Source organism: Papio anubis, chromosome 13, assembly GCF_008728515.1.
Source record: "Papio anubis isolate 15944 chromosome 13, Panubis1.0, whole genome shotgun sequence".
Taxonomy (NCBI): domain Eukaryota; kingdom Metazoa; phylum Chordata; class Mammalia; order Primates; family Cercopithecidae; genus Papio; species Papio anubis.
In genome coordinates, this window is record NC_044988.1 from 1782009 (window position 1) to 1808139 (window position 26131).

Below are 26131 nucleotides of genomic sequence, written 5' to 3' on the forward strand. Positions count from 1 at the left end.
ATCGCAGCTACTTGGGAGGCTGAAGCAAGAGAATCACCTGAACCCAGGTGGCAGAGACTGCAGTGAGTCGAGATTGCGCCACTGCACTCCAGCCTGGGGGATAGAATGAGATTCTGTCTCAAAAAAAACAAAAAAAAAACAAAAAAAACAGGATAAAGCCTGAGTATTTTTTTTCCCTACTGAGTTACTTTGTAGCTTTCCCCAACCTCGAGTCATAAAGGAGTTTGGAATTGTCCCTTCAAGGTGACACATTCTGCTACATTGTGAATGACGGACACTGTTTTCTGCCTCCAATAATACCACATGATGAGGCATACATAGAAATGATTTTTTATTTACTTTGATGATTAGGAAAAGATACCAACATAGCTTTCATCAAAGCTAACAAATTACTGGCAGTTAACTAATTTTATTAGAATAAAGACATGTCTGTTTAAACTGAAACCACCAGCCCTTTGCTTTGGCTGGGACCTTGCGAATCACGGCCAAGGTGCTGATCAGAAAACAGTCACCATCACATCAACCTCCTGCCAGCACATGGCACAGAGATGCCACGAAGGCCCCGCAGGTCCCTCGAAGAGCAGCTGGGGCTCCACCTACCGAGTCCCAGTGGCTTATTTTGAAAAGATTTGCTTTCCACCAGTAAGGCGTGGCCCAAGTGCATTTCTCGGGACTGCCATTGGCTCATCGTGCATGCATATGAGGTAGTTCTCTTTACATTTTGCAGATGCTCTCACTTGCCCAGGGGGTGGATGTCACAAATCTGAAACCTCTGGCTTCACATTCCCGCTGGGAATACCCCCCAGCCCCCAGTCACAAGTCAGTCTCCAATCCTGCCGCAGACTCTAGCTCTTCAAATCCAAATGGATGTTTTCTTCATCCACAGGTTTCGGTTTTAACTGGCTGCTCAGTGTTAAAAAGGAGTATCTCAAGCCCCCTGCCATGCTGAAAGGAGAAAAAAAAAGTGAAAATAAATGACGGGGAATTTCCCAGGGGCTCCAGCAGCAGTTGCTGGCGTTTTTATCAATACAGCCTGCTTCACGCGGAGGGAATTATTCCAATATCTGTGTTTCTCCTCAGGTTTGTAGATTGCTTGATGAGAATGTCCCCTCTTATTTACAAGCCTTTGGAGGCAGAAAAAGAGTCATCAAATCTAATGCAGAACCTCAGAGAGAAAATAAGCCCTTGGTTTTTACTGAATAAACTACATACCCTTAGCCTTAAATAGTATCCCACTGGTGAGACCCCAAATGCCTTTCAAAGCTGGGTTAGTCCACACCTCCTGCTTGCTGAGCCTAGTGGTCACAAAGGTTAACACCCTCCACTTCACAGGAGGGCAGAGAATGCAGGGGCCTTCTGTGAGGAAGACAGGTGAGTTAAATTCCGATCCCAGCCCCGCAAACTGTCATCACACATGTCCCCATGGATCTGCATGAGGATGAACCCAGGGATGAAGTAAAATTATCATAGAAATTAGAATGTCAAAACGCCTCCTGGCTTAACATGAAAGACTTCTCTAGGCTCTTTTGCTTATTACATATTAATCGAACTGTTTAAGGTTCTTGTTTTCCCAAAGCGAGTCCATTAAAAATTCCCACTCACCAAATATTTAATCCTACAAAGTTTAACAAAGAGAAAATGTAGTCTCCACCGATTAACATCCCAATGTAGGCAACGGATACATTCTGCAGAAAACGAGAGAGGATTTGTCATTTTAAAAGTAAAATGTTTAGGGGAAAATATAAATAGTAAAACCTGAAACTAGACATTTTAGTTACTTTGCAAAGAGACTTGTACATAGGGATATTCACAGGGGGCTGAAAAAAATAAAAAACCATTACAGGCCAGGAATGATGGCTCACGCCTGTAATCCCAATACTCTGGGAGGCCAAAGTCAAAGGATCACTTGAGCCCAGGAGTTTAAGACCAGCGGGGGCAACATAGTGAGATCCCATCTCTACAAAAAATTTTTTGAAAGTAGCCGGACATGGTGGCACATGCCTGTAATCCCACAGGGACTGAAGTGGGAGGACTGCTTGAGCCCAGGAGGTCAAGGCTGCACTGAGCTACATGCCACTGTACTCCAGCCTGGGCAACAGAGCAAGACCCTGCCTTAGAAAAATAAAGCAGCCATTACACATGGGGCTTACTAAATGAATGCAGTAAATTATGGTCTGATAACAACAGAAAATTGCGTTATTCTCTCCCCTGTTCCAGTTGGCATGCAGGCGAAAGAGGAAGAGTGGGGCTACCATCAGCTTGCCAGATCCTAACTCTTTACTATCACTGGGTAGTGAGGTTTTCCGGGGTCTTTTTTCTTCTTTTTTTTTTTTTTATTAGACAGAGTCTCGCTCTGTTGCCCAGGTTGGAGGGCAGTGGCACAATCTGGGCTCACTGCAACCTTTGCCTCCCAGGTTCAAGAGATTCTCCAGTCCAGCCTCCCAAGTAGCTGTGACTACAGGGCGCCCACCACCACACCTGGCTCATTTTTGTATTTTTAGTAGAGATGGGGTTTTGACATATTGGCCAGGCTGGTCTCTAATTCCTGACCTCAGGTGATCTGCCTGCCTCAGCCTCTTGAAGTCCTGGGATTACAGGCATGAGCCACTGTGCCTGGCCTGTTTTTCTTTTTTTCTTTTTTTTTTCAACCCTGGGCACTGCAGATTGTGCACTGGACACTACACTGCAATCTGTGGGCACACCAGGGCCAAGTAGTGAGTTAATCGTCTTGATCATATACTTGAGCAGAGTGGAGACAGTAAATTCCAGGCCATGCTCTGCCCAGTGCATTCTAGGAGACCTCTGGGCAGCCAAGGGACAGGTGAATTCTTGAAGCAGGCGTGTTTTCAAACACTCTAGGACTTCGTGTGAATAGAAAAACGAAGCAATTACGGAATAGAATCCAGAACGCCTCTCCCGCTATTCATTCACGTGCGTGTGTGTTTATTCGGATGCATCCACACACACCCCCACACACCAGCCCACAAGCTCACCGACCTCACCACACACCCACACACCAGCCCACAGGCTCACCGACCTCACCACACAGCATGCACCTCCACAAGCTCACCGACCTCACCACACACCCACACACCAGCCCACAAGCTCACCGACCTCACCACACACCAGCCCACAAGCTCACCGACCTCACCACACAGCACGCACCTCCACAAGGGCTCCACTTCTCAGTGGGCAGGTTCTCCCAGAAAACCAAATTATGGATCACAAGGTGTCTTACTCATCATTGATACCTGGGTTTTGTTTTGTTTTGTTTTAGCTTTTTACTTCATTTTCCCAGACCCACCCCCTCCAAGCTACCCCAACTTAAAAGTTGTAATTGTCTCTCCTTTATAAATTAGCAATCTGTCCCTCTATTCTATGCAGTAGATTAGAAGAGTAAGATGGGGCTGGGCTCAGTGGCTCACACCTGTAATCCCAGCACTTTCGGAGGCTGAGGTGGGTGGATCATGAGGTCAGGAGTTCAAGACCAGCCTGGCCAACATGGTGAAACCCAGTCTCTACCAAAAATATAAAAAGTTAGCCAGCTGTGGTGGCGGGCGCCTGTAATCCCAGCTACTCGGGAGGCTGAGGCAGGAGAACTGCTTGAACCAGGGAGGTGGGTGCAGTGAGCCAAGATTGCACCACCGCACTCCAGCCTGGATGACAGAACGAGACTCTGTCCCAAAAGAGAAAAAGAAGTAAGATGGGATCACACAGGCCCAGCTGAAAAGGTCACAGCCCTCATTCTTACACCACCACCACCACAACCAACAGAATCAAATCCGGCCTCCAGCGGAAAATCTGGATTCACAGTCCATTCCTTGACTCAGTTGTTCCTTCCAAGGCTCCATCCACTCACCTTGATGGCTCCAACCACTGCTGTCGTCAAGGCTGAATTGTAATAGCTGCACAGAACCGTGGAGTACATCAGCAGAAACCTGCGACAAGGAAGCAGACACAGAGTGTGCGTCTCACTACGCTGGGGAATAATAAATAGGTTAAGGCCAGCAGTGGCCCCCACACAAGCACTTTAAGGCAAAGAAAAAAGAAACACATATCATAAAGGTTTTGTAACCCACACCTTAAGATATCTTGCTATTGGTCTTATGACAGGAAAATGGTCCAGCTGGGAATTAGCTAAACCTTCTACTTAAGGTATCCTTCTCAGTTTCTCTGTACATTTCCCCTGAATGTTTTCACAACCTGGGAGTAAGGAGAACAAGGTTTAATGACCTGAAATCTCTCATTTATCAGCATGTTAAATGAAGTTAAGACTTTGAGTTTTTTTTTGAGACGGAGTTCTGCCCTGTCACCAGGCTGGAGTGCAGTGGCAGCTGACCTGAGCTCACCCCAGCTCCAGCCTCCTGGGTTCGTGGCCATTCTCCTGCCTCAGCCTCCCCGAGTAGCTGGGACTACAGGCACCCCGCCACCATGCCCGCCAATTTTTGTATTTTTAGTAGAGACAGGGGTTTCACCAGGTTAGCCAGGATGGTCTGGATCTCCTGACCTCAGGTGATCCACCCGCCTTGGCCTCCCAAAGTGCTGGGATTACAGGTGTGAGCCGGGTCACTCGGGCCAACTTTTAAGAGTTTTTAATCCCTCTGTGCATCAGAATCACCTGTTTTGTTTGTTTGTTTTAGATCGGAGTCTCACTTAAAATGACCAGGCTGGGAGTGCAGTGGCGCTTATCTGGAGTCATCGGCAAGCCTCACCGAAGTTCCTCTGCAGCCATTTCCTGCCTGCCTCAGTCTTCCCGGCTGCACTGCTGAGGCTCATGCCACCAGTTAATTTTTTTTGTATTTTGAAGTAGAGATGGGGTTTCACTGTGTTGCCCAGGCTGGTCTTGAACTCCTGAGCTCAGGCAATCCGCCTGCCTTGGCCTCCCAAAATGCTAGGATTACAGGCGTGAGCCACCATGCCCAGTCTGCCTGCTGCACTTCCAACACACAATGAACGATGCCTGGCAGAGGTTCTGCTTCACATGGTTTGAGGCGGGGCCCTGACCACGCACGAGATGAAAGATCCTCAGGTGATTCTGACCTGCAGCCAGAGAGGAGGACCCCTGGTGTCGGAAGAGGAAATCAGCTGAGCGACTGCTGCCTTCAGACAGAGGAGATTGAAACAGATGCCACGTGTGGATAAGGCTACTGTACCTGTTACCAAAGTTAACTCAGGCACTTAACATGACAGTAGGTATTGATACTTACTTGCCAATAAAATGATACAGCCTTGTGAACGAGCACGCAACAAGAAAACACATACACAGGTAAAGAATGCCAAATCCGGCTGGGCGCGGTGGCTCACGCATGTAATCCCAGCACCTTGGGAGGCCTAGGCGGGCGGATCACGAGGTCAGGAGATCGAGACCATCCTGGCTAACACAGTGAAACCCCGTCTCTACTAAAAATACAAAAAACTAGCCGGGCGAGGTGGCAGCGCCTGTAGTCCCAGCTACTCGGGAGGCTGAGGCAGGAGAATGGCATGAACCCGGGAGGCGGAGCTTGCAGTGAGCTGAGATCCGGCCACTGCACTCCAGCCTGGGCGACAAAGCGAGACTCCGTCTCAAAAAAACAAACAAAAAAACAAAACAAAACAAAAAAAAAGAATGCCCAATCCAGTCAGGTAAAGAAGTGAGCTAATTCCAGTCAAGCCGTGATGGAAATTAGCTGCAACCTCACCTAAGCTGCAACTCAGATCAGATGATGAAATGTTGAAAGGGAATACAAACCGGCTGAGGAAGAAACACGGAAGGTACAGGGAGAGCACAAGGTGGGTGAGATGTGAAAAGCTAAATCCCAGGTCAGGCTGGACACGGTGACTTATGCCCATAATCCCAGCACTTTAGGAGGCGGAGGTGGGTGAATCGCCTGAGGTCAGGAGTTCCAGACCAGCCTGGCCAACATGGTGAAACCCTCTCTTTACTAAAAATACGAAAATTAGCCGGGCATGGCGGCACATGCCTGTAGTCCCAGCTACTCGGGAGGATAAGGCAGCAGAATTGCTTGAACCCGGGAGGCGGAGCTGAGATCATACCACTGCACTCCAGCCTGGGTGACAGGGCGAGACTCCGTCTCAATTAATTAATTAATTAATTAGTCCCAGGTTGAAGGCAGGAGCTTGGATTCCCCATTGACAGAAGCGAACTCAACTCTAGCAAAGGGCTCAGTGCACCTGCACTTGGGTAAGCACGAATTTATTGAATTCTAGAATCCTGCTAGAATTTAACACTCGGTCTTGGTGCTAGGCTAAATCTCTGGTGGAGATCACGGTCACAGACCTTCAACATGATAACCTCTGTTGGCCTGAGTGTGTTTATTACTAAAGGTGGTAGAGGGAAAAAATCAGAATATCAAGCTTTACAAGTTGAAGAATAAACTTAATTTCAAACTTAAATTTTGTAATCTTTGAAATACTGTGTGCATTGTAATTAAAACAATTTGAAAAGTTAAAGAAACTCTTGGTTCTAATTTGAAATATATAATTGATGTTAGACTTGCAATTTTAATTTGAAAGAAGAGTGTTGAAGTCTCATCAGAATTTGAATTTTTTTTTTTTTTTTTTGAGACGGAATCTCACTCTGTGGCCAGCCTGGAGTGCAGTGGCGTGATCTCGGCTCACTGCAACCTCTGCCTCCCAGGTTCAAGCAATTCTCCTGCCTCAGCCTCCCAAGTAGCTGGGACTACAGGCGAGCGCCATCACACCCAGCTAATTTTTGTACTTTTAGTAGAGACGAGGTTTCACCATGTTGGCCAGAATGGTCTCGCTCTCTTGACCTCGTGATCTGCCCGCCTCGGCCCCTCAAAGTGCTGGGATTACAGACGTGAGCCACTGCGCCCGGCCTGAATGTTTTTTAAGAAGCTGATTTACCCCATTTCTAAATTTGGTTTATTAGATTTCAAACAGTTGCTTAAGTACAGAAAGCAATCTACTAGCTTTGTTAATTGGCCTCAGGGGTTGGAATTGCTGAAGAAAAAGTAGGCAGCTCCCATTTGTAAAAGCAGTTGAAAATGCTTAAATTATTTTAATTCACTAAGCTGTAAATGGAACTGATTTACAGTACATTGTTTAGGGGATTTTAATCAGTTAAACTTGAGTTAATAAACCATTTATCAAATAATGAAAGTAAATGTTCTTTTATAGAAAAATTGTTAGCCTTATAAATAAGGCAATAATATTTGTAAGTTGAACTTTAAGGCTTAAGAAAAAAAATCTAAGTTTCGGCCGGGCATGGTGGCTCACGCCTGTAATCCCAGCACTTTGGGAGGCCAAGGCAGGCAGAGAGTGAGACGATCCTGGCCAACGCAGTGAAACCCTGTCTCTACTAAAAATACCAAAAAATTAGCCAGGTGTGGTGGCGGGCACCTGTAGTCTCAGCTACTCGGGGGGCTGAGGCAGGAGAATCGCTTGAGCCCAAGAGGCAGAGGTTGCAGTGAGCCGGGATCGCACCACTGTACTTTAGCCTGGGGGACAAAGTGAGACTCCGTCTCAAAACAAAAAAAACCGAAATCCAAGTTTCTCAAATTGTTATAATTTTAATAAATCTAACATTAATTTAGATTCCCAGGAGCTATAAATAATCCTATTTATGCATAAAATGAAAAAATTTGAAAACTCAAACTGATGCCACTGAGTGCCTGCTCTGCCAGGCCCTGGCCGTCGGAGGGGACCATCCCATTCGCAGCACCTGCCCCGGAGCCACTCAGACCCAGCTCAGAGGAGACAGCTGCGCAGCAGCGGGAGCACAGCACAGGGCCCAGCCCAACGCAGGGGCAAGAGAGGAGCTTCCTGCAGGCCGCGTACGCACCAGCGCAGCCTTCAACCAAGGACAGCATGGATGTTCTTTATTTCCACTTTTGCTTTAAAATTCCAACTCCAGGGTTCCAGTCATGCAACATTTTCTCCATCCTACGTTTTTTTTTTTCTTAAAAAAGGGTTGTGGGGAACCTTATGTCTTGACGAGGTCTGCCTGTATTACCCAGGCTGGACATGAATGCCTGGGTTCAAGGGATCCTCCCGCCTGTCTTCCAAGTAGCTGGGCTTAGAGAAGTGCGCCATCACACCCGGCTCCATCTTAGTGAAGCCACCTCAGCCTGCATTCAGAATCAGAAGACATCACGGATCTAAGATCCCAGCACCATCTATCATGAGTGTGGGTGACGAGGACATCACTCACCAGCTGGGCTGCGCCAGGGAGGAGAACCCCTCCCTAACATTCTGGAGTGAGCCTCAATGAGCAGCCATCCTCCTTAGCAACAGATAGGCGGCTAGACCGAAGAGCTGCACTGCTGTTTTCTTTTCTGTGTTTTAAAGACAGGGTCTCACTCTTTTGCCCAGGCTGGAGTGCAGTGGTGTGATCATGGTTCACTGCAGCCTCCACCTCCCAGGCTCAAGCAATCCTCCCACCTCGGCCTCTCAAGTAGCTGGAACTATAGGTACACATCACTAAACCTGGCTAATTTTTAAATTTTTCTAGATACAGAGTCTTGCTGTCTTGCCCAGGCTGGTCTGGAACTCTGTGGCTCAAGCAATCCTCCCTCCCCAGCCTCCCAAAGTGCTGGGACTATAGGCATTAGCCCCACTCCCAGCTTGCACTTCTTAATATACCCACTAGATGTCCCCAGAGAGGGCAAATATAGAACCACTGGGCTCAAAGTCGTAGTATATTACATTTTTTAAAAGAATCCATTTCTATATGCAAAAAACCACTTGTATAGTTCTTTGGCCAAAACCAAGACTCTGAACTAAAAGAACCTTCGTTAACTCAGTACTCAGTAAAAGGGAAACCACACCCCTTTTACTACTGAAAATATCAACCTCCACATGACTAGCTTTGGTTTTACTATCTGTAGATTAATAAAATGCAACAATATTTAAAAGTATTGCTGAATTCTTAGTAACCTTTCTTTCCATTCTATGTATTTTTTAGACAGGGTCTCACTCGTTCACTCAGGCTGGAGTACAGTGGCACAATCACAGCTCACTGGGCTCAGATGATTCCAGTCTCTGCCTTCTGGGCTCAGGTGATCCTCCCACCTCGGCCTCCCAAAGTGCTGGGATCACAGGTGTGAGCCACCATGCCCAGCCCGCTCTGTATTTTGAAGTCATGATATTATCAGTGTACATTTGAAACATAACAGCACATACATCTGACGCACATTTATTCAGACAACACAGGCCGGCTGAGAGTTCTGCTTCTAGGGCCCCCAGGGTGGAGGTGCCCAAGTAGAAACTCCTGGACCAGAACCTCTGCTCAAAGGTTTCTTCTTCCTGTTCTAAAAACAGCACAAAAATAACTGCCTTACCCAACACTGTGGCAGTCACAAACAAAACTCAAATGACCTAGTTTACACCTTGTTACTGATTACCGTTCCCTGCCCCAACAAATACAGAAACTCGACACAAACGTTCAAATATTCACAGGCCACGTTTGCGTTCCTTCCACCATCCACAATGGTACCCGAGCACATCATTCTCTTATAATTCCAGATTTCAAAGAATTCCAAGGAACCTCATCCTCATCATCTCTGGGAAGAACTCACTCCTAAGAACTCACAGAGTGCCAGCCTGGGCAACATGGTGAAACTCCACCTCTACTAAACATACAAAAATTAGCTGGGCATGGTGGCTGGAACCTATAATCTCAGCTACTCAGGAGGCTGAGGCAGGAGAATCGCTTGAACCCAGGAGGCAGAGGTTGCAGTGAGATGAAATCACGTCACTGCACTCCAGCCTGGGCAGAGTGAGACTCCATCTCGAAAAAAAAAAAAAAAAAAAAAGACATTATTTATATCTTTTAAGGGACAGAAATTCTACAGCACTGAATAATTTGGCAGGAGAGATTTACATATATACACACACATATACATATACACTTATATATATATAAATACACACTTTTTTATATATATACTTTTTTAAGAGACAGGTCCTCCCTCTGTTGCCCAGGTTGGAGTGCAGTGGTGCCATCATAGCTCACTGCAGCCTCAAACTCCTGGGCTCAAGCAATCCTCCTGCCTCACCCTCCTGAGTAGCTGGAACTGTAAGAACATGCCACCATATTTGCCTAACTTTTTTCTGTAGAAATGAGTTCTCATATGTCGCCCAGGCTGGTCTCAAACTCCTGGCCTCAAGTGATCCTCCCACCTCAGCCTCCCAAACAAAGCGTTAGAGCTACAGGCATGAGCCACTGTGTCCAGTCTAGATTTCTTATATTTCTCCCCTGCATTTTTACACCTCTGATCTTCAGAACACTCCTGCACTGGTACCTGGAGAGTGGCTGTGGTCCGCGGTCTTTGTAAGAATACGCTGTCTATCTGCAAGTTTGATAACTGCTCAGCCATTGCAGTTAAGCAATGTTCTGCTTTCGCGGCACCAATGATGACTAGCTTTTAAACTTCTATCTTTCATAGCCCGTTTGTGAGAGAACATTTTCATGGATCTCTTCTGTTGTGTTGTTACGAATACAGTAGGAAGGAATGATATTTGGCTTCCTCAATAAAGGAATCTGTATTAGTCAGGGTTCCCCAGAGGAACAGAACCAATAGAATACACAGGTATAGATATATGAGAGGGGATTTATCAGGGGAATTGGCTCCCGCAATTATGGAGGCTAAAAAGTCCCAAGACAGGCCATCTGCAAGCTGGAGACCCTGAGATGCCAGTAGCATGGCTTAGACCAAGTCCAAAGGCCTCAGAACGAGGGAAGCCTTTGGTGTAACTCTCAATCCAAGGCCAAAGGCCTCCTGACCACAGACTGCTGGTGGAAGCCCTGGATTCCCAAGGCCAGTGAGCTGGGAGTTCTGATGTCCAAGGCAGCAGAAGAAAGTCTGTCCCAGATTTCAAAGAGGGATGGATTCGCCTCTTCTGTATTTGATCTCTCCGTGCCATGGCCAATTGGCTGGTGCCTGCCAACCATGAGGGCAAATCCTCCCCACCTGGTCCACTCAGACTTGCACGCCAATCTCCTGTGGGTTTCCACACCCACGTACACACACAGACACACAACTAAAATAAAGCTTCACTGGGCTCCCAGGTACTCCTTAATCCAGTCGAGTTGATACCTGAAATTAACTCCACAATTCCCCCTGCTTGTCAACTTGGCACCCCCAGCATCGTCTTAAACCATACTTAAGTTTCCAAATGAAGACAGTAACAAAGTAATTTTGTTATTTAGTTGCATCCACCTGACATGAAGCAACCATCCTGCATACAACCAAAATACACAATCCCTTCCCCAGAATTCAGCTTTCAGGATTTCAACATTTGAGATTCTACTCTTTCAGGATTATAATTTTTGGAAGTTAGATCTTTTGGGGGTTATGGCATTCAGGATAGTGTTGTGAAAGGAAAATTAAATCTCAGAACCCCAAACTCACGATGCCAAGGGAGAAGTTAAGTCTGGAAACTGAGTCACACAAAAGCCTTCTATTCTGTTCCTCTATAGATAGCTGCAAAGAGAGAGGGCCACGTATCTCTCCACGTGGCCTTCCTCACAAATTGCTCACAAGGAATTTCCTTGCAGGTCCCAAAATCTTCACCCTAAAACAGAGTTCTGCTGAATTTCACCCTGATTTTTTTTTTTTTTTTTTTTTTTTTTTAGATGGAGTCTTGCACTGTCACCCAGGCTAGAGTGTAATGGCACAGTCTTGGCTCACTGCAACCTCCACCTCCCGGGTTCAAGAGATTCTCGTGCCTCAGCCTCCCAAGTAGCTTGGATTACAAGGGCACACGACCACGCCTGGCTGATTTTTGTATATTTAGTAGAGACACGGTTTCACCATGTTGGCCAGGCTGGTCTCGAATGCCTGACCTCAAGTGATCTGCCCACTTCGGCTTCCCAAAGTGCTGGGATTGCAGGCTTGAGCCACCATGCCCACATGATGATGTAAATTAATAGCTTATCTTAAAACAGGTACTGGACAAAGACAGAACTAGAAATCATCCCTCTGCCCACTCCAAGACAAATGCGTGATTGCCTCCTTCTTCTCCTGTATGCTTGCTTTTATCTTATGTAAAATGCAGATTTGCTGAAAGCCAGACAAATGAATAATTGTTCTTCGACCTCTCCTTTCACATGTAACATGTGGATTCAGTGAGCACTAATCCAAATCTTGCAAGAAGGTAGGACTCACTCACCTTACAAGAATGTAACCACTCACCTCCTGACATACCCTCCCTCCCTTTGTTTTCTTTCCCTCTGCCCCTCCTGCCACCCTTTCCCCTTTAAATATTGAAGTCCTCAAAATTCTCCTTGGAAAAAGCACAGGCCACAGATCCTACTGTGACTTGTGTCTCTTCCTCCCCAAGGGCATCCTCAACCTTGGAAAAATGAACCTCTAAATAGATTGAGACCCGTCTCAGACACTCTTTGGTTTATAGCAGGGGTCCCCAAGCCCTGGACCGCGGACTGGTACCAGTCCACAGCCTGTTAGGAACTGAGGTGCACAGCAAAAGGTTAGCAAGCATGACCACCTGAGCCCCACCTCCTGTCAGATCAGTGGTGGCATTAGATTCTCATAGGAGCGCAAACCCTACTGTGAACTGCACATTTGAGGGAAGTAGGTTGTGTGCTCCTTATGAGAATCCAATGCCTGATGATCTGAGGTAGAACAGTTTCATCCCAAAACCATCCTTACCCATCCTCCAGCCATGGAAAAATTGTCTTCCAAGAAACCAGTCCCTGGTGCCAAAAAGGTTGGGGACTGCTGGTTTACAGTATTTTTCAGGACTGTGGTTGGCACTGGCCCTTTCACCTTTCTATCGGCTTCTTAACAAAACATTTCAAAGCGTAATAATTTTTAAATTTTATTTTCAACTCGGAATAGAGGTTTGGTGGCTGAAAAAAAAGCAAGCCCGAAATGCAAACCTGAAAGCGATGAAAGCAAGTAAGAGGCTGAGTGGGCTCACGTGGAGTCTGGAGTTGCGGTGTGTGTGTTACCCTAAGACATCCCTTAGCACCGGTCAGGAGAGAAGAGACAGCCCGAAACCAGCAGCAGTGCCCAAAGCCAAGGAGGTGCTGGGAAGCTCACTATGGAGATGCAGATGATCAGATCCTAGCGTACTTTGAGAAACTGCAAGAAAGCAGGATTCTGGCCGGGCGCGGTGGCTCAAGCCTGTAATCCCAGCACTTTGGGAGGCCGAGATGGGCGGATCACGAGGTCAGGAGATCGAGACCATCCTGGCTAACACGGTGAAACCCCGTCTCTACTAAAAAGTACAAAAACTAGCCGGGTGAGGTGGCAGGCGCCTGTAGTCCCAGCTACTCGGGAGGCTGAGGCAGGAGAATGGCGTGAACCCGGGAGGCGGAGCTTGCAGTGAGCTGAGATCTGGCCACTGCACTCCAGCCCAGGCAACAGAGCAAGACTCCGTCTCAAAAAAAAAAAAAAAAGAAAGCAGGATTCTGAAAAAGCCGCCATGCCAAAATGGAAGTCTCCTCGCAGTGCAATTTCAGACTGAAAACTTCACCATTAAAGGTAAAGTTCATGTTGGCCGGGTGCAGTGGCTCACGCCTGCAATCCCAGCACTTTGGGAGGCTGAGGCGAGCGGATCATGAGGTCAGGAGTTCGAGACCAGCCCGGCCAACAAGCTGAAACCCCGTCTCTACTAAAAAAATACAAAAAAATTAGCCGGGCGTGGTGGCGGCGCCTGTAGTCCCAGCTACTCAGGAGGCTGAGGCAGGAGAATGGTGTGAACCCAGGAGGCGGAGTTTGCAGTGAACCGAGATCGCGCCACTGCACTTCAGCCTGGGCAACAGAGTGAGACTCCGTCTCAAAAAAATAAAAAAGTATGGAATTGTAGACAGATGGGGTCAAGCCTCTCATGGGTAAGCCCTGGAGAGTGACAGCTCACAGCAAGGCTGCCCGCCCTCACCCACTGAGGACAGCTGACCTCAGAGGGTCAAATTCTTGATTTCCTTCATGGAATGGTTAAACAGTAAAGTGCATGTTAAAAACAAAAAACAAACCAAAAAAGCCAATATGTCATCAAGTTTACAATGACATGAGAAGACTTCGAATCTCTGCTCTACTGTTCACAGAGGAATACGGGCTTAGCCAGGGAAAGGAGCTAGCCTAAGTTTGTGTACTAAGGGCTGACTTCTTATTTTTCGATTAGAGAGGAAAATAAGAGATGGTTTGACAAAGGGTGACTCACAAGCATGGCTTAGTTTTTTTTTTTTCAAGGTTAAATGTTCTCAGTCAACAACTGGGAAAACTACAGGTATTTTACTAAACTTATGCTTCCAACAATGGCTAAGTGCTCTAAGGCAGTGGTCCCCAACCTCTTTGGCACCAGGGACTGATTTTGTGGAAGACAATTTTTCCATGAATGGGAGAGAAGTTTGGCTTGGGGCCAAACTCTAGGGGGAGGAGGGGGTACTGAGCCCAGACTCTCAAAAGGCCTGAAGGGACCAAAGTCTGGGGCAACCCCTGGCTACCAGCAGAAGCAAACACAACCTGTCCCTGTGGAAAAGTGTCTCAAATTCCCAATTTCAGCTCACGGGGCTGATCAAGATTAAGCAAAACGGGCCAGGTGCGGTGGCTCATGCTTGTAATCCCAGCACTTTGGGAGGCCGAGGCAGGAGGATCACCTGAGGTCAGGAGTTCGAGACCAGCCTGGCCAACATGGTGAAACTCCATCTCTACCAAAAACACAAAAATTAGCCAGGTGTGATGGTGGGCGCCTGTAATCCCAGCTACTCAGGAGGCTGAGGCAGGAGAATCACTTGAACACAAGAGGTGGAGGTTGCAGTGAGCCAAGATCATGCCACTGGCCTCCAGCCTGGGGGACGAAGTGAGACTCCACCTCAAAAAAAAAAAAAAAAAAAAAAATTTAAGCAAAATGCTCACAATCACAGGTCACCAAACACAGAAAAAAGCAAACCACAATGAACATATGAACATAACCTGAAACAAAACTACATACTTAAATTCTCAAGAGCTGCAGATGCTGGGATTGTCAGATACAGAATACAGAATAGCTGTGTGTGACACTTAAAGAAGTCAAAGGCACAGTCACAAGGATCACCAGTGAGAGTGTTTCTAAATGAACAGGCACGCTTGGGAAAAAACTGTGGAACTTTTACAAAGAAAATAAAAAATTGTTCAAATAAAAAACTCCATCAACAGGTCAAACATTAAATCAGACACAGCTAAAGAGAGAACTAATGAAGGGAAGAGATACATAAATGTTTTTACTACATGTGACTACATCACTGCAATTGAAATCGAGATTGAGAATGGAAGAGTGTTGATCAAAGGGGTCATGAGTTGTCTTAGTTCAGCTACACAGAATGAAAAGTGTGGCCGGTGGAGAGGGAATGCATCTTCCTTCACAGGAAAAATCATTTGATGAGTGATTCCCAAGGTAGAATTCAAGGCCCTTCCAGCGGGGAGGCACCAGGGCCTGTATTGGAATGAAGCCCCGCTCAGGAAGGATCCTCCCAAGATTTCCAACAGTGTTGCCTCTAGAGAAGAAAGTGACAGAGCTGGAGGCAGGGAAAAATGGAGGGGAGCTGCTGTTCCCTATTTATTCTTTTTTTTTTTTTTTGAGATAGGGTCTCCTCTGTCACCCTGTCTCTACTAAAAATAGAGTCCTCTGTCTCTACTAAAAATACAAAAGTTGCACGAAGCCGCTGTGGCATGCCTGTATCCCCAGCGCCCATGTAGGCTGAGGCAGGAGAACTGCTTGAACCTGGGATGCAGAGGTTGCAGTGAGCCAAGATCTCACCACTGCACTCTAGCCTGGGCAACAAAGCGAGACTCCATCTCCACAAAAAAAAAAAGAAAGAAAGAAAGGAAGGAAAGAGCAGAGGGAGGGAGGGAGGGAGGAAGGAAGGAGGAAGGGAAGGAAGGAAGAAAATTTCAAGAACAAAAGAGCCTAACTGTTGGACCATACAACAGCCTGGACATCTCTCTCTGGAAATTTTCCTGAATACAGCAGGTGTAGCACTATAGGAAAAGGCTGTCATAGCCACATCATTATGTGAGGAAGGCATCTTGAAAAACTAACGACATGGTGACAGAGACGAAAACATATCGCTGCCAGGCCTGGAGGCAGGAGCCCAGAGTCCCAGCTGATCAGGAGGCTAAGGTAGGAAGACTGCTTGAGCCCAGGACTTTGAGTCCAGCCTGGGCCACACAGTGAGACTCCATCTCTTAAGAAACAAAAACAAAAAAGTCCTCAGCATTGAGCTTGAAACGTCATTTCAGACAAACTTTCAGAAATCAATAGGCAACATCGTATTTTGGAGGAGAAAGGACATTAGCATGACTTTCAAAAGCAAGAGTTGTATGCTTGCTCCTGGTCTTTCAGGCTGGGTTTCCAGGTCTCCTGGGTCCCTGCCACCTCCTTTGCTGCAGGGCTACTTTCCAGAGAAAGTCAGAGAAACACAAAGGAATTCTGACAGAATAGACAGAAGGCATATCTTGATGTGACTTGTCAAGAGATATTGTCGACCAATGTTTCTACTTATCTGTGGTTTCTTACCCCAAAAAACAGGAAAGAAGAAACTGTAGGATAAACAGAACATTCTTCCATTGGTTGAATTCAGTAGCCTATTATTAAAAAAGAAAAAAAGTAATGATTAGGTTAATGATATTGCAGTTTAAATTTACTGGTTTTACTAAATTGCGTTTTGATACAGGAACCATCTTCCCAAACAGAAAATATAATGCTAAAAATCCTGGGTGATACTAGTTGGGTGACGTTGGGCAAATCTCTTTTCTTCCCTGAACCTCAGATTCATTTTACAAAATGTAGATTATTTTAAAAAAGGAAAGCCTTCCTCAAAAGGTGGATATAAGGACTGAATGAAATTGTTTAGGACTATGCTGACGGCCAGCACAAAATCACAACTGCTATTATCGCTGAGGCTATCATTGATTCACTGACTTTACACACCTTTACTAGTTTAATTTGTGGTCCCAAATTCAAGGTTGGGTTTATTTTTTGTAAATAATTTTAGAAGAAAGTTGATTATCTCTCTCTTTTTTTTCTTTCTTTTTTGAGACCAGGTCTTGCTCTGTCACCCAGGTGTGATCATGGCTCACTGCAGCCTCTACTTCCTGGGATTAATCAGTCCTCCCACCTCAGCTTCCTAAGTAGCTGGGACTATATGCACAGGTCACCATGCCTGGCTTTTTTTTTTTTTTTTTTAAGTAGAGACAGAGTCTCACCATGTTGCCCAGGCTAGTCTCAAACTCCTGGGCTCAAGTCATCTGCCTGCCTTGGCCTCCCAAAGTACTGGGATTACAGGCGTGAGCCACCAAACCCAGCCAAAAAGTTTATTCTTAATTAATAATGTAGGCAAGAAAAGTTTAAGGTCATAAACTGTTTTCAGGAACTTGCACATGCTTAGGAAGTATTGTGAACAAATAAACTACTATTTGCTACTTACAAAGCAATCAAGTAATTGGGGTGGAGGAGATGGTAGACAAAGAAATTTAAGACTTCATTTCTGGCCAGGTGTGGTGGCTCACACCTGTAATCCCAGCACTTTGGGAGGCGGAGGCGGGTGGATAACTTGAGGTCAGGAGTTTGAGACCAGCCTGGCCAACATGGTGAAACCCTATCTCTATGAAAAATACAAAAATTAGCCAGGCACAGTGGCAGAGGCCTGTAATCCCAGCTACTATGGAGGCTGAGACAGGAGAATCGCTTGAACCCAGGAGGCAGAGGTTGCAGTGAGCCGAGGTAATGCCATTGCACTCCAGCCTGGGCAACAAAAGCAAAACTCCACCTCAAACAAACAAACAAAAAAGACTCAATTTCTGCTCTCTGGGGATTTCATCCCTAGCTGGGAAAATTAAATTAACCCTCCTGAGGAGACAATAAGAAGGAGTATTTTCTTCATGGTTGGTCCCCTACTTGTATCCAAAAACAATCTGAAGGTGTCTAAAGACTGTCCATAAGTATGTGCTCCGTAACAGGATCAAATAGAATAAATATAAGTTCCACTCACTTTCTAGTAAGCAATACTTTGTTAGCCAAGTTTTAGAAACTATGTATTTAAAATGAAATCTTTTAAGTTTATAGTTCAAATTTTTAAACAATTAAGGTAGAATTCTCTTCTCCAATCGGGACCATCTTGCCACATTTCACTGTCACTGTTTCATTAGTAATGCTTTGCCCACTTCACTTATCAAAAAGATACACATTACAAAAATTAGCTGGGCATGGTGGTGTGCACACTTGTGGTCCCAGCACTGGAAAGGCTGAGGTGGGAGGATCACCTGAGCCCAGGAGATGGAGGCTGCAGTGAGCCGTGATGGTACCACTGCACACTCCAGCCTGGGCAACACAGTGAGACCCTGTCTCAAAAAAAAAAAAAAAAAGACACACATTAAGTGTTCCTAACTGTTGAAACTGGCTGATGGGCATATATGTGGCGTTTGCCACATCACTCTGTCTCCTTCTGTATATGTTTGACAGTTTCCTTGCATCCTAACACTTTTTGTTAAATGCGTACTTGTGAAAGAAAGATATAATAAATGAAAACCTGTCTTACCAGCAAGCCCCAAGCTAATCAGAGGAGCAGAAAACATCCAAGAGAATTAAAGCCAACAAGTTTACGCTTAAGGCAGTCAAAGACCAAAACAAAACAAAACCACAAAAATCATGGGAAACACTTACTGTCTGAAATTAAAGTAAAATTGGGAATAAGAGAAATACGTAAGTTTTAAATTTCAAACCAAGGGTAGAAAAACATCTGTTTTCTCAAAGAGCTAAAAGTATTTATGCAAACAGTAAAAAATCAATCCATCCATTAATAAGAAATAAATAAAAACTATATATGTGTTCCTGATACAACAAAATTCATTGAAGGCTATTTTGTGACTCTCATAAAAATATTTAGATTCTTCACCAAACCTAACTTTTTCTTTTTTTTTTTTTGAGACAGTCTCCCTCTGTCACCAGGCTAGAGTGCAGCAGCACCATCTCGGCTCACTGCAACCTCCACCTCTCAGGTTCAAGCAATTCTCCTGCCTCAGCCTCCCGAGTAGCTGGGACTACAGGTGCTCACCACCACACCCAGCTAATTTTTGTACTTCTAGTAGAGACGGGTTTTCACCATGTTGGCCAGGATGGTCTCGATCTCTTGACCTCGAGATCCACCCGCCTCAACCTCCCAAAGTACAGGGATTACTGGCGTGAGCCACCATGACCAGACCCAACCTAAATTTTTATAGATTTTAGTTTTATTTCCTTAATAATGATGAGACTGTATTAGTGGCATTTTAAAAATAATGTAGCATGACATTTATTTTTAAAAAGAAATAATTAAAAGTAAATAACAATGAAGCCCTTCTTCCTTTAGACTTACTGTGGGAATATGAGTCTTTTTCACTTTGCACTCAGGGTTTTTCAATCAGGGAAAAAAAAAAAGTCCCATTCTTTATCCCTGTTCGTCAACTGTAATATACTAGATGTACTTTGAACCTACTGCAGTGATTCAAATAGTGAAGAAAGTTCACCCGCTGAGTATTTTCCAGGGGCCTAATTTGTTAACAAGAGAAGCTGTCATCTCTGACTTTGTTCATCAGAGATAGAATCGAGGCACTATTAATAGATCTATTGACTGTGTAAGTCCAAAGTCTGGGCTTGAATTCCCAGAGGAGTGAGTCACACACACACGTTTACCACAATTTCTGATCCTCTCCATCGCTCCTAGTCCCAGTTAACTAGGAAAAATAACTCATCAAATTTCTTTCCATTAACAAGAGAAGTTCACATTTTGCTCTAATTCATTAATCAGCTTTCAGAACAGTCAGACCAAACTTGGTAAACAAAAAGCAATTTTATATTACAGGCTAACACACCTAATTACATAAATTCATTTCTTTCTCTTCTTTGGTTTACAATCTAAAATGAATTCCGCCATGGTCAAAAGGGACCAATGGGAAGAAATTTACCCTGATTCAATATTAGTAGTGGAAATTTCACTGTTTTGTTTTTGTTTTGTTTTGTTTTTTCCTATGGAGTTGATGGCTTTTTCTTGCAGATTACAGTGAGTGTCTCATATATTTGGCATCTCTTGTCATACAATACTTTTAAAACTAGTTAAACTTGGCTGGGCGCAGTGGCTCACATCTGTAATTCTAGCACTTTGGAAGGTGGGCAGATCATGAGGTCAGGAGTTTGAGACCAGCCTGGCCAACATGGTGAAACCCCGTCTCCACTGAAAATACAAAATTAGCCGGACATGGTGGTGGGCGCCTATAATCTCAGCTACTCGGGAGGCTAAGGCAGGAGAATCGCTTGAACCTGGGTGGCGGAGGTTGCAATGAGCCAAGCGGTCTTGCACTCCAGCCTGGGCAACAAGAGCAAAACTCTATCTCAAAAAAAAAAAAAAAAAAAAACAGTCAAACTTTTGGGGTTGGACGCAGTGGCTCACACCTGTAATCCTGGCACTTTGGGAGGCCAAGGCAGGCGGATTACCTGAGGTCAGGAGTTCAAGACCGGCCTGGCCAACATGGTGAAACCCCATCTCTACTAAAAATACAAAAATTAGCGGGGCATGGTGGTGGGCACCTGTAATCCCAGCTACTCGGGAGGCTGAGGCAGAAGAATTGCTTGAATCTAGCAGATGGAAGTTGCAGTGAGCCAAGATCGCACCACTACACTCCAGCTCGGGTGACAGAGCGAGACTCTGTCTCAAAAAAATAAAATAAAATAAATAAACATAAAGAATATGTTAGGTCTCTGGTACTTTGTATAAGTGAGGGATATGTTTTTCACACATGAAGGAGAAAGCGAACACTTTTCATATACAAATAAAGTAAATGAGATGACAGTGGAGGATGTTTCTAGAGCCCAGAGTGCCTGGACTGACCACCTGCTATCCTTGGGAAGATACTGAAGCACGATGCCCTGGATGCTTTTCCTATACGACAGGAACAGTAACAGGACCTTCTCTTCCGTCGTGGAAATGCAGTCAGATAATTCATGAACAATGCTTTGAAAAATGTCTGACATCATAAGCCCTCAACAAATATTGGCTATTATTATTATTACATGAGAAAGTAGAAGTCTGCATGATAATCATTACAGGCACGTAGCAGCTTCTGAAAACACCATGCAATAAGTTTATAAACCAATGACTTTGATATGAGAACACATATTTCTTCTGAAACAATATTATAAATTATTGACATAATATACCTAATCTATTTTACTCATCAACTACCTAAAATTCAATTTCTGGTCACTATGCCTTTCATAGCGTTGTTCCCATGGGGAAATATGCTTTTAGTCCCAATGAGGTGTTTTAACAATTTTTAGGAGTTTCTAGATTTCTATTTCTGGAAAAAAAATTATCTAAAATACCAGAATTTCAGAACAGATAAAACTCCAGTGATTAAAAAAAAAACAAAACAAAACAAACAAAAAAAAACTCACTTCTATAATAATGAAAGGAGACAAGCCACTAGAACCACTTATGAAGAGTTTGTAATTTTTTTTTTTTTTGGAGACGGAGCCTTGCTCTGTCAGCCAGGCTGGAATACAGTGGCACAGTCTCAGCTCACTGCAACCTCTGCCTCCTGGGTTTAAGTGATTCTCCTGCCTCAGCCTCCCAAGTAGCTGGGATTACAGGCGCCTGCCACCATGCCTGGCTAATTTTTGTATTTTTACTGCTAAAAATACTCTCTACAAATGGGGTTTCATCATGTTGGCCAGGCTGGTCTCGAACTCCTGACCTCAGGAGATCCGCCTGCCTCAGCCTCCCAAAGTGCTGGGATGATTGGCGTGAGCCACCATGCCTGGCCAAGAGTTCATAATTTTGTTTTGTGTAACGTTGCTGGCACTGACTCTGTTTCAGATTGATTGCTGGTAGCGGAAACACAAATACTGTGTTTTCCGATATCCTGCCCTGCTCATTCTTCCTAGAGAGGGGCAGGTGCCCGCTTTATCTTCCAGCACGGAATTAACAGGAGTCCCAGGTTCACAACGTTCTGATTAACCCGAAATAAGAGCTCTTTATCCAGATTGGTGCCACCTGGTGGTTTTCCACATAAACCCGCGGAAATGGCAGTTTGTGCCCGGGGACGAGGTTGCTCAGCCCCTCTGCTGACCCCTCCTTCTGGGAAGAGAATTGGTCAAGTGAGAAAGTCCAGCTAACGAAAGAACAATCAGCTGCCCAGGAGTCCACAGCAGCCTGCAGCCTTCAGAGTCACTCAGATCCTAAAAGAGCTGCCAATGGGATTGACTTTCAGCTGGTGGGCAACACGCACCCACGCTGACTGCTCGACATGGAAACACCGCCCTGGCCGTGGGTCAATGGGTGCGGCCCCAGCCCCAGCCCAGCAATGAGGGGGTTACCGCCGGGCTGGTCACAGCTGTGTCTGGAGCCGAGTCTGTGGGTGCAGGTCCCGCCGAGGAGGGTTTTGCCCGTCGCATCTCGTTTCTCACACTCACTTACACATCAGCAAAATTCTCAGAGGCTGTGTGGCCTGCGACTTCCTGAAGAAGTGTGGTGCGGCTGGGGCACCAGATGGAGTTGTCGCTGTCTCATGCAACCCCTCTTACCCAGTCTCTGCCCAGCTGCCCCTCACTGGCTGCACCCTGGAGGTGGCCCTGTTCACTACAATAAGCAAAGTCGCTGAGTGGGTCAGGGTGAAGCACTCCCCTTAGGAAAGTCAGGGCTCACCAATTATTATGTGGATTCCTCAGCTGGCGAAAGAAAGGGGTTGCAGTTGAAGGAAGATGGTTCATGTCCCTCAGGTTTTAAGCCATTCACTGTTGAGTTGAAGCCACCTGATGGGCTATTCCTATCATATAGGAAAAGTATCTAGGGCATCGTCTTGCGCCCTTCAGGGTGGCCACTGGAGCTGTCACTGTAGTGAATGTCCACACTTCCTAAGAGACTCGGCCTCCACCGCTCCACTGGGCCTCAGATCTTACCACTAATTCACCATTTCATTTGTCTCTCACCAGCAGCAGATCGGGTTTCAGGGCAAATGCTGAAAGAACAACACCTTCCCAAAATTCAAATGTGGATCCTGGGATATTTAGAGGTAAAATGGCGTGATGGCTGGGATAGGTTTTAAAACACTCCAGGGAACAAAAAAGTGGGGGTGGATGAGGACAGATAAAATAACACGGCAAAATGCCAAAGTGTTGAAGCTAGGTGGTGGGTCTGTGACTACTCATTGAATTATTCAATTTTGTGCACGTTTCAAAACATCCGTAATAGAAAGTAACAAATAAATAAACCTATTTTTTGAAATGATCAAAATCCCCTTCTAGGGTAAGTAGCTCTCCCAGGGTCCCACATTAGCAAAGGGCGATATGGAACTCAAACTCAGATTTGTATTGTTGTGTTCCAAAAAGTTCCAAGTCCACAGTTCTTGGCACTCCTTGATATGTGGCTAAGGCTAAATGCCAATGCAAGGGTAGTGCCAAAAGATTACTAGGGATATCAAACATCTTGTTATCACGTACCCCCCTGGTAGTCCCAGCTACCTTTACACGTTTTATTTCTGTGCATACCAAATGTTAAATATTAAAAATGTTAAAGTCTGCTAAGGAAGACTGTAACGACTGCCATCAGCTCACCTGTCGCAGGTCTCCAGTGGAGACACTAATAATAAGAGTTGGAATAATCATGAAGCAGGCATTGTAGAAGAGCACTCCGTATTTCCCTAGCTCCTGCAAAAACAAAAACATAAAAACCACTCAATTTTAGAAACATGACGCATAGATTTCCTGGAGCCCTTTATTCAACTGCATATTCATGCAAAGTTAGAATATGCATTCCGGGCAACTCTACTGGAGTATTTTCAGCAAATTTCTGACATAAAATGCTTCATTTTGAGGGTACTGAGATTTTGGAATAAACATTTGTTTTACACCAAAACTACAGAGAAAACGCATGGCAGTGGAAAGCCTCTAGGGTTCCATTCATCTCCAGCATTCTAATTGTGTGGGGTTTTTTTTAAGCACATTATTCAAAATGGGAAATCTGGAACAAAATAAAGAACATTAAAAACGTGAATATAAACAAAACTCTTTAAAAACATCTGCTGTTTCCATTAAAGGACAGCAGCATTATACATTTACTTTCATTAAAGTGGCCACACCACTTCACCATTTTCAAAAAAGGATGACATACTGTGATTTTGCAAAGACAACAAACCTGTTTTTGTAAAACTGCTACCGTTTAAAAAAAAAAAAAAATGGCCATGCAGGGGGAAAAAAAAACACAGTGCAGATTAAAAAAAAAAAAAGCTCATAGAAATAAGCCTGTTGGTCAGAGTGAACTCCCTCATCCAGCACAAAGAGCTTGGAACAAAGAAACATATGTCTGACTCATCCTCCCGGGCTTCCTGTAACAGCTGGGGGGCGGGAGGAGGGATGGGGCCTCCACGTTACAGGCAGCCACACAAAAGCAAAGCTCCTCTGCCCCAGCCCCTCATCATCTGAAGCAGCAGCTATTGCTGGACAGGACCTTACAAATTATCCATTGCAGTCATTTCATTCCACAGATGAGGAAACTGACGTTTGGAGAAGTTAAGGTTCAAAGTCACAGCAGCCAGTAAGTAGCAAAACTTGTGTCACTAACCCACATCTCCAGACTCCAAACTAGTGCTCTCAGAACAAATATCGTGACCCCTGACCTTGCCTTGCTCGTTGATGATGCCAGTAAAAAAGTTAGTTTGCCTTTCAAATTAACCCCTTTTTATATATTCTGAGTGTGCATCTAAACTAGTAGCTTTTCCCATGCTATCTCATTTTCACCCAAAAATTTGCAAATAATAACTTACACAGACAAGATAATTGAAATTAGTAATCTACACGTCATATTATATAAATTACATGACATGCCAACTGTACACATTCATTTTCGTTTTTCATATACTTCTAGGGCCCAGATGACAAAGCCAAAAAGCCATAGGCAAGGTCTGGTACCTTTGGGTCCATTTTCTGTTTGGTATAAACTCCATTTGCTGCTGTGAAGATATCATTCAGGAATACAAAAATATAGCCTTCTAAGTTAAAAGCAAGGTCAGACCTGGGAGGGAGACCACAAAAGGAGAAGGATTATTCGAAAACTCCTAACTTGGCCTCCAAGCCCGCCTGTTTTACCTTTCCCTAATCAAATCCACTTTTCTGTGGCACGCTGTGCGGTAGTGAATGGTTAATTCCTCTGCTTTGCCTCCAGACAAAAACCAAACCAGCCCATCAGGTGGCTTCAACTCAGCAGTGAACGGCTTAAAACCTGAGGGACATGAACCATCTTCCTTCAACTGCAACCCCTTTCTTTCGCTAGCTGAGGAATCCGCATAATAATTGGTGAGCCCTGACTTTCCTAAGGGGAGTGCTTCACCCTGACCCACTCAGCAACTTCGCTTATTGTAGTGAACAGGGCCACCTCCAGGGTGCAGCCAGTGAGGGGCAGCTGGCAGAGACTGGGTAAGAGGGGTCGCATGAGGCAGTGACACCTCCTTCTGGTGCCCCAGCCGCACCCTGTCCATCCTTCTGTGTGACCCCTTATTGGCTCCTTTCTTCCCGTTCTTTTGAAACATCTTCTCTTCCATTTCCATTATAAATAGCACCAGCGTAAAAACATCTGGGGAGCTATGACAGGAACAAGAGGAAGAGCAACAGCTGAGCCATGAAGTGGCCCACCCACCTGCCCTTGATGGTTGCAGACAGTGCTAGACCATGCCATAATTCAGAAATACACACTGCCAGGGAGGAAAACCTTTTCCTGTACCCTCTCAGGTTCAGTGTCTGGGGGCCTGCTAATTTAACTGATAAAAGACAGATTAACAGGAGAAAGAGAATACAAATCTTATTAATACGTTCCCTAAAGTTCACAGAAAATAAGTGAAACTCAAAGAAACAGTGAGGCTTGGGGACTTACATTGTGACAAAGGAAAGAGGATTTGGGCTTCAAGGAACAAATAAATTGTGTAACTGTTAGAAAGTAACTGGGAAATCTATGGTGGAAATGATGAAGGAGAAGGGTTATTTTAGGGTTTGTTTATGCAGATGCATCTCAGGGCCGATCCTCCACCCAGTGACAGGAATTGCTCTCCTCTTCCTGGGATGGGAGAAGGGGCCCCCTTCACAATGGGAAACTGATTCCCTGTTTTTTAGGCAGAAAGGAGAAGGCAGCAAACTTCCTGAT

General features: G+C 45.1%; 1 protein-coding gene across 4 annotated transcripts in view; it reads right to left on the minus strand.

Moving 5' to 3' along the window:
* Nucleotides 1–314: 314 nt before the first annotated feature.
* Nucleotides 315–26131, minus strand: part of SLC35D2 (solute carrier family 35 member D2) — a 62441-nt gene continuing 36624 nt past the window's right edge. For 3 of the 4 annotated variants that reach the window (XM_003912014.4, XM_009189252.4, XM_017949307.2), the window contains 6 exons: nt 24907–25009; nt 23554–23646; nt 16486–16553; nt 3860–3938; nt 1603–1685; nt 315–945 (listed from right to left, as the gene is read on the minus strand). In XM_003912014.4, coding sequence (XP_003912063.1) covers nt 846–945; nt 1603–1685; nt 3860–3938; nt 16486–16553; nt 23554–23646; nt 24907–25009 — 526 coding nt within the window. In that variant the 3' untranslated portion in view covers nt 315–845. The remainder of the gene's footprint in view (nt 946–1602; nt 1686–3859; nt 3939–16485; nt 16554–23553; nt 23647–24906; nt 25010–26131) is intronic. The other variant, XM_021927741.2, reaches the window with a different exon arrangement.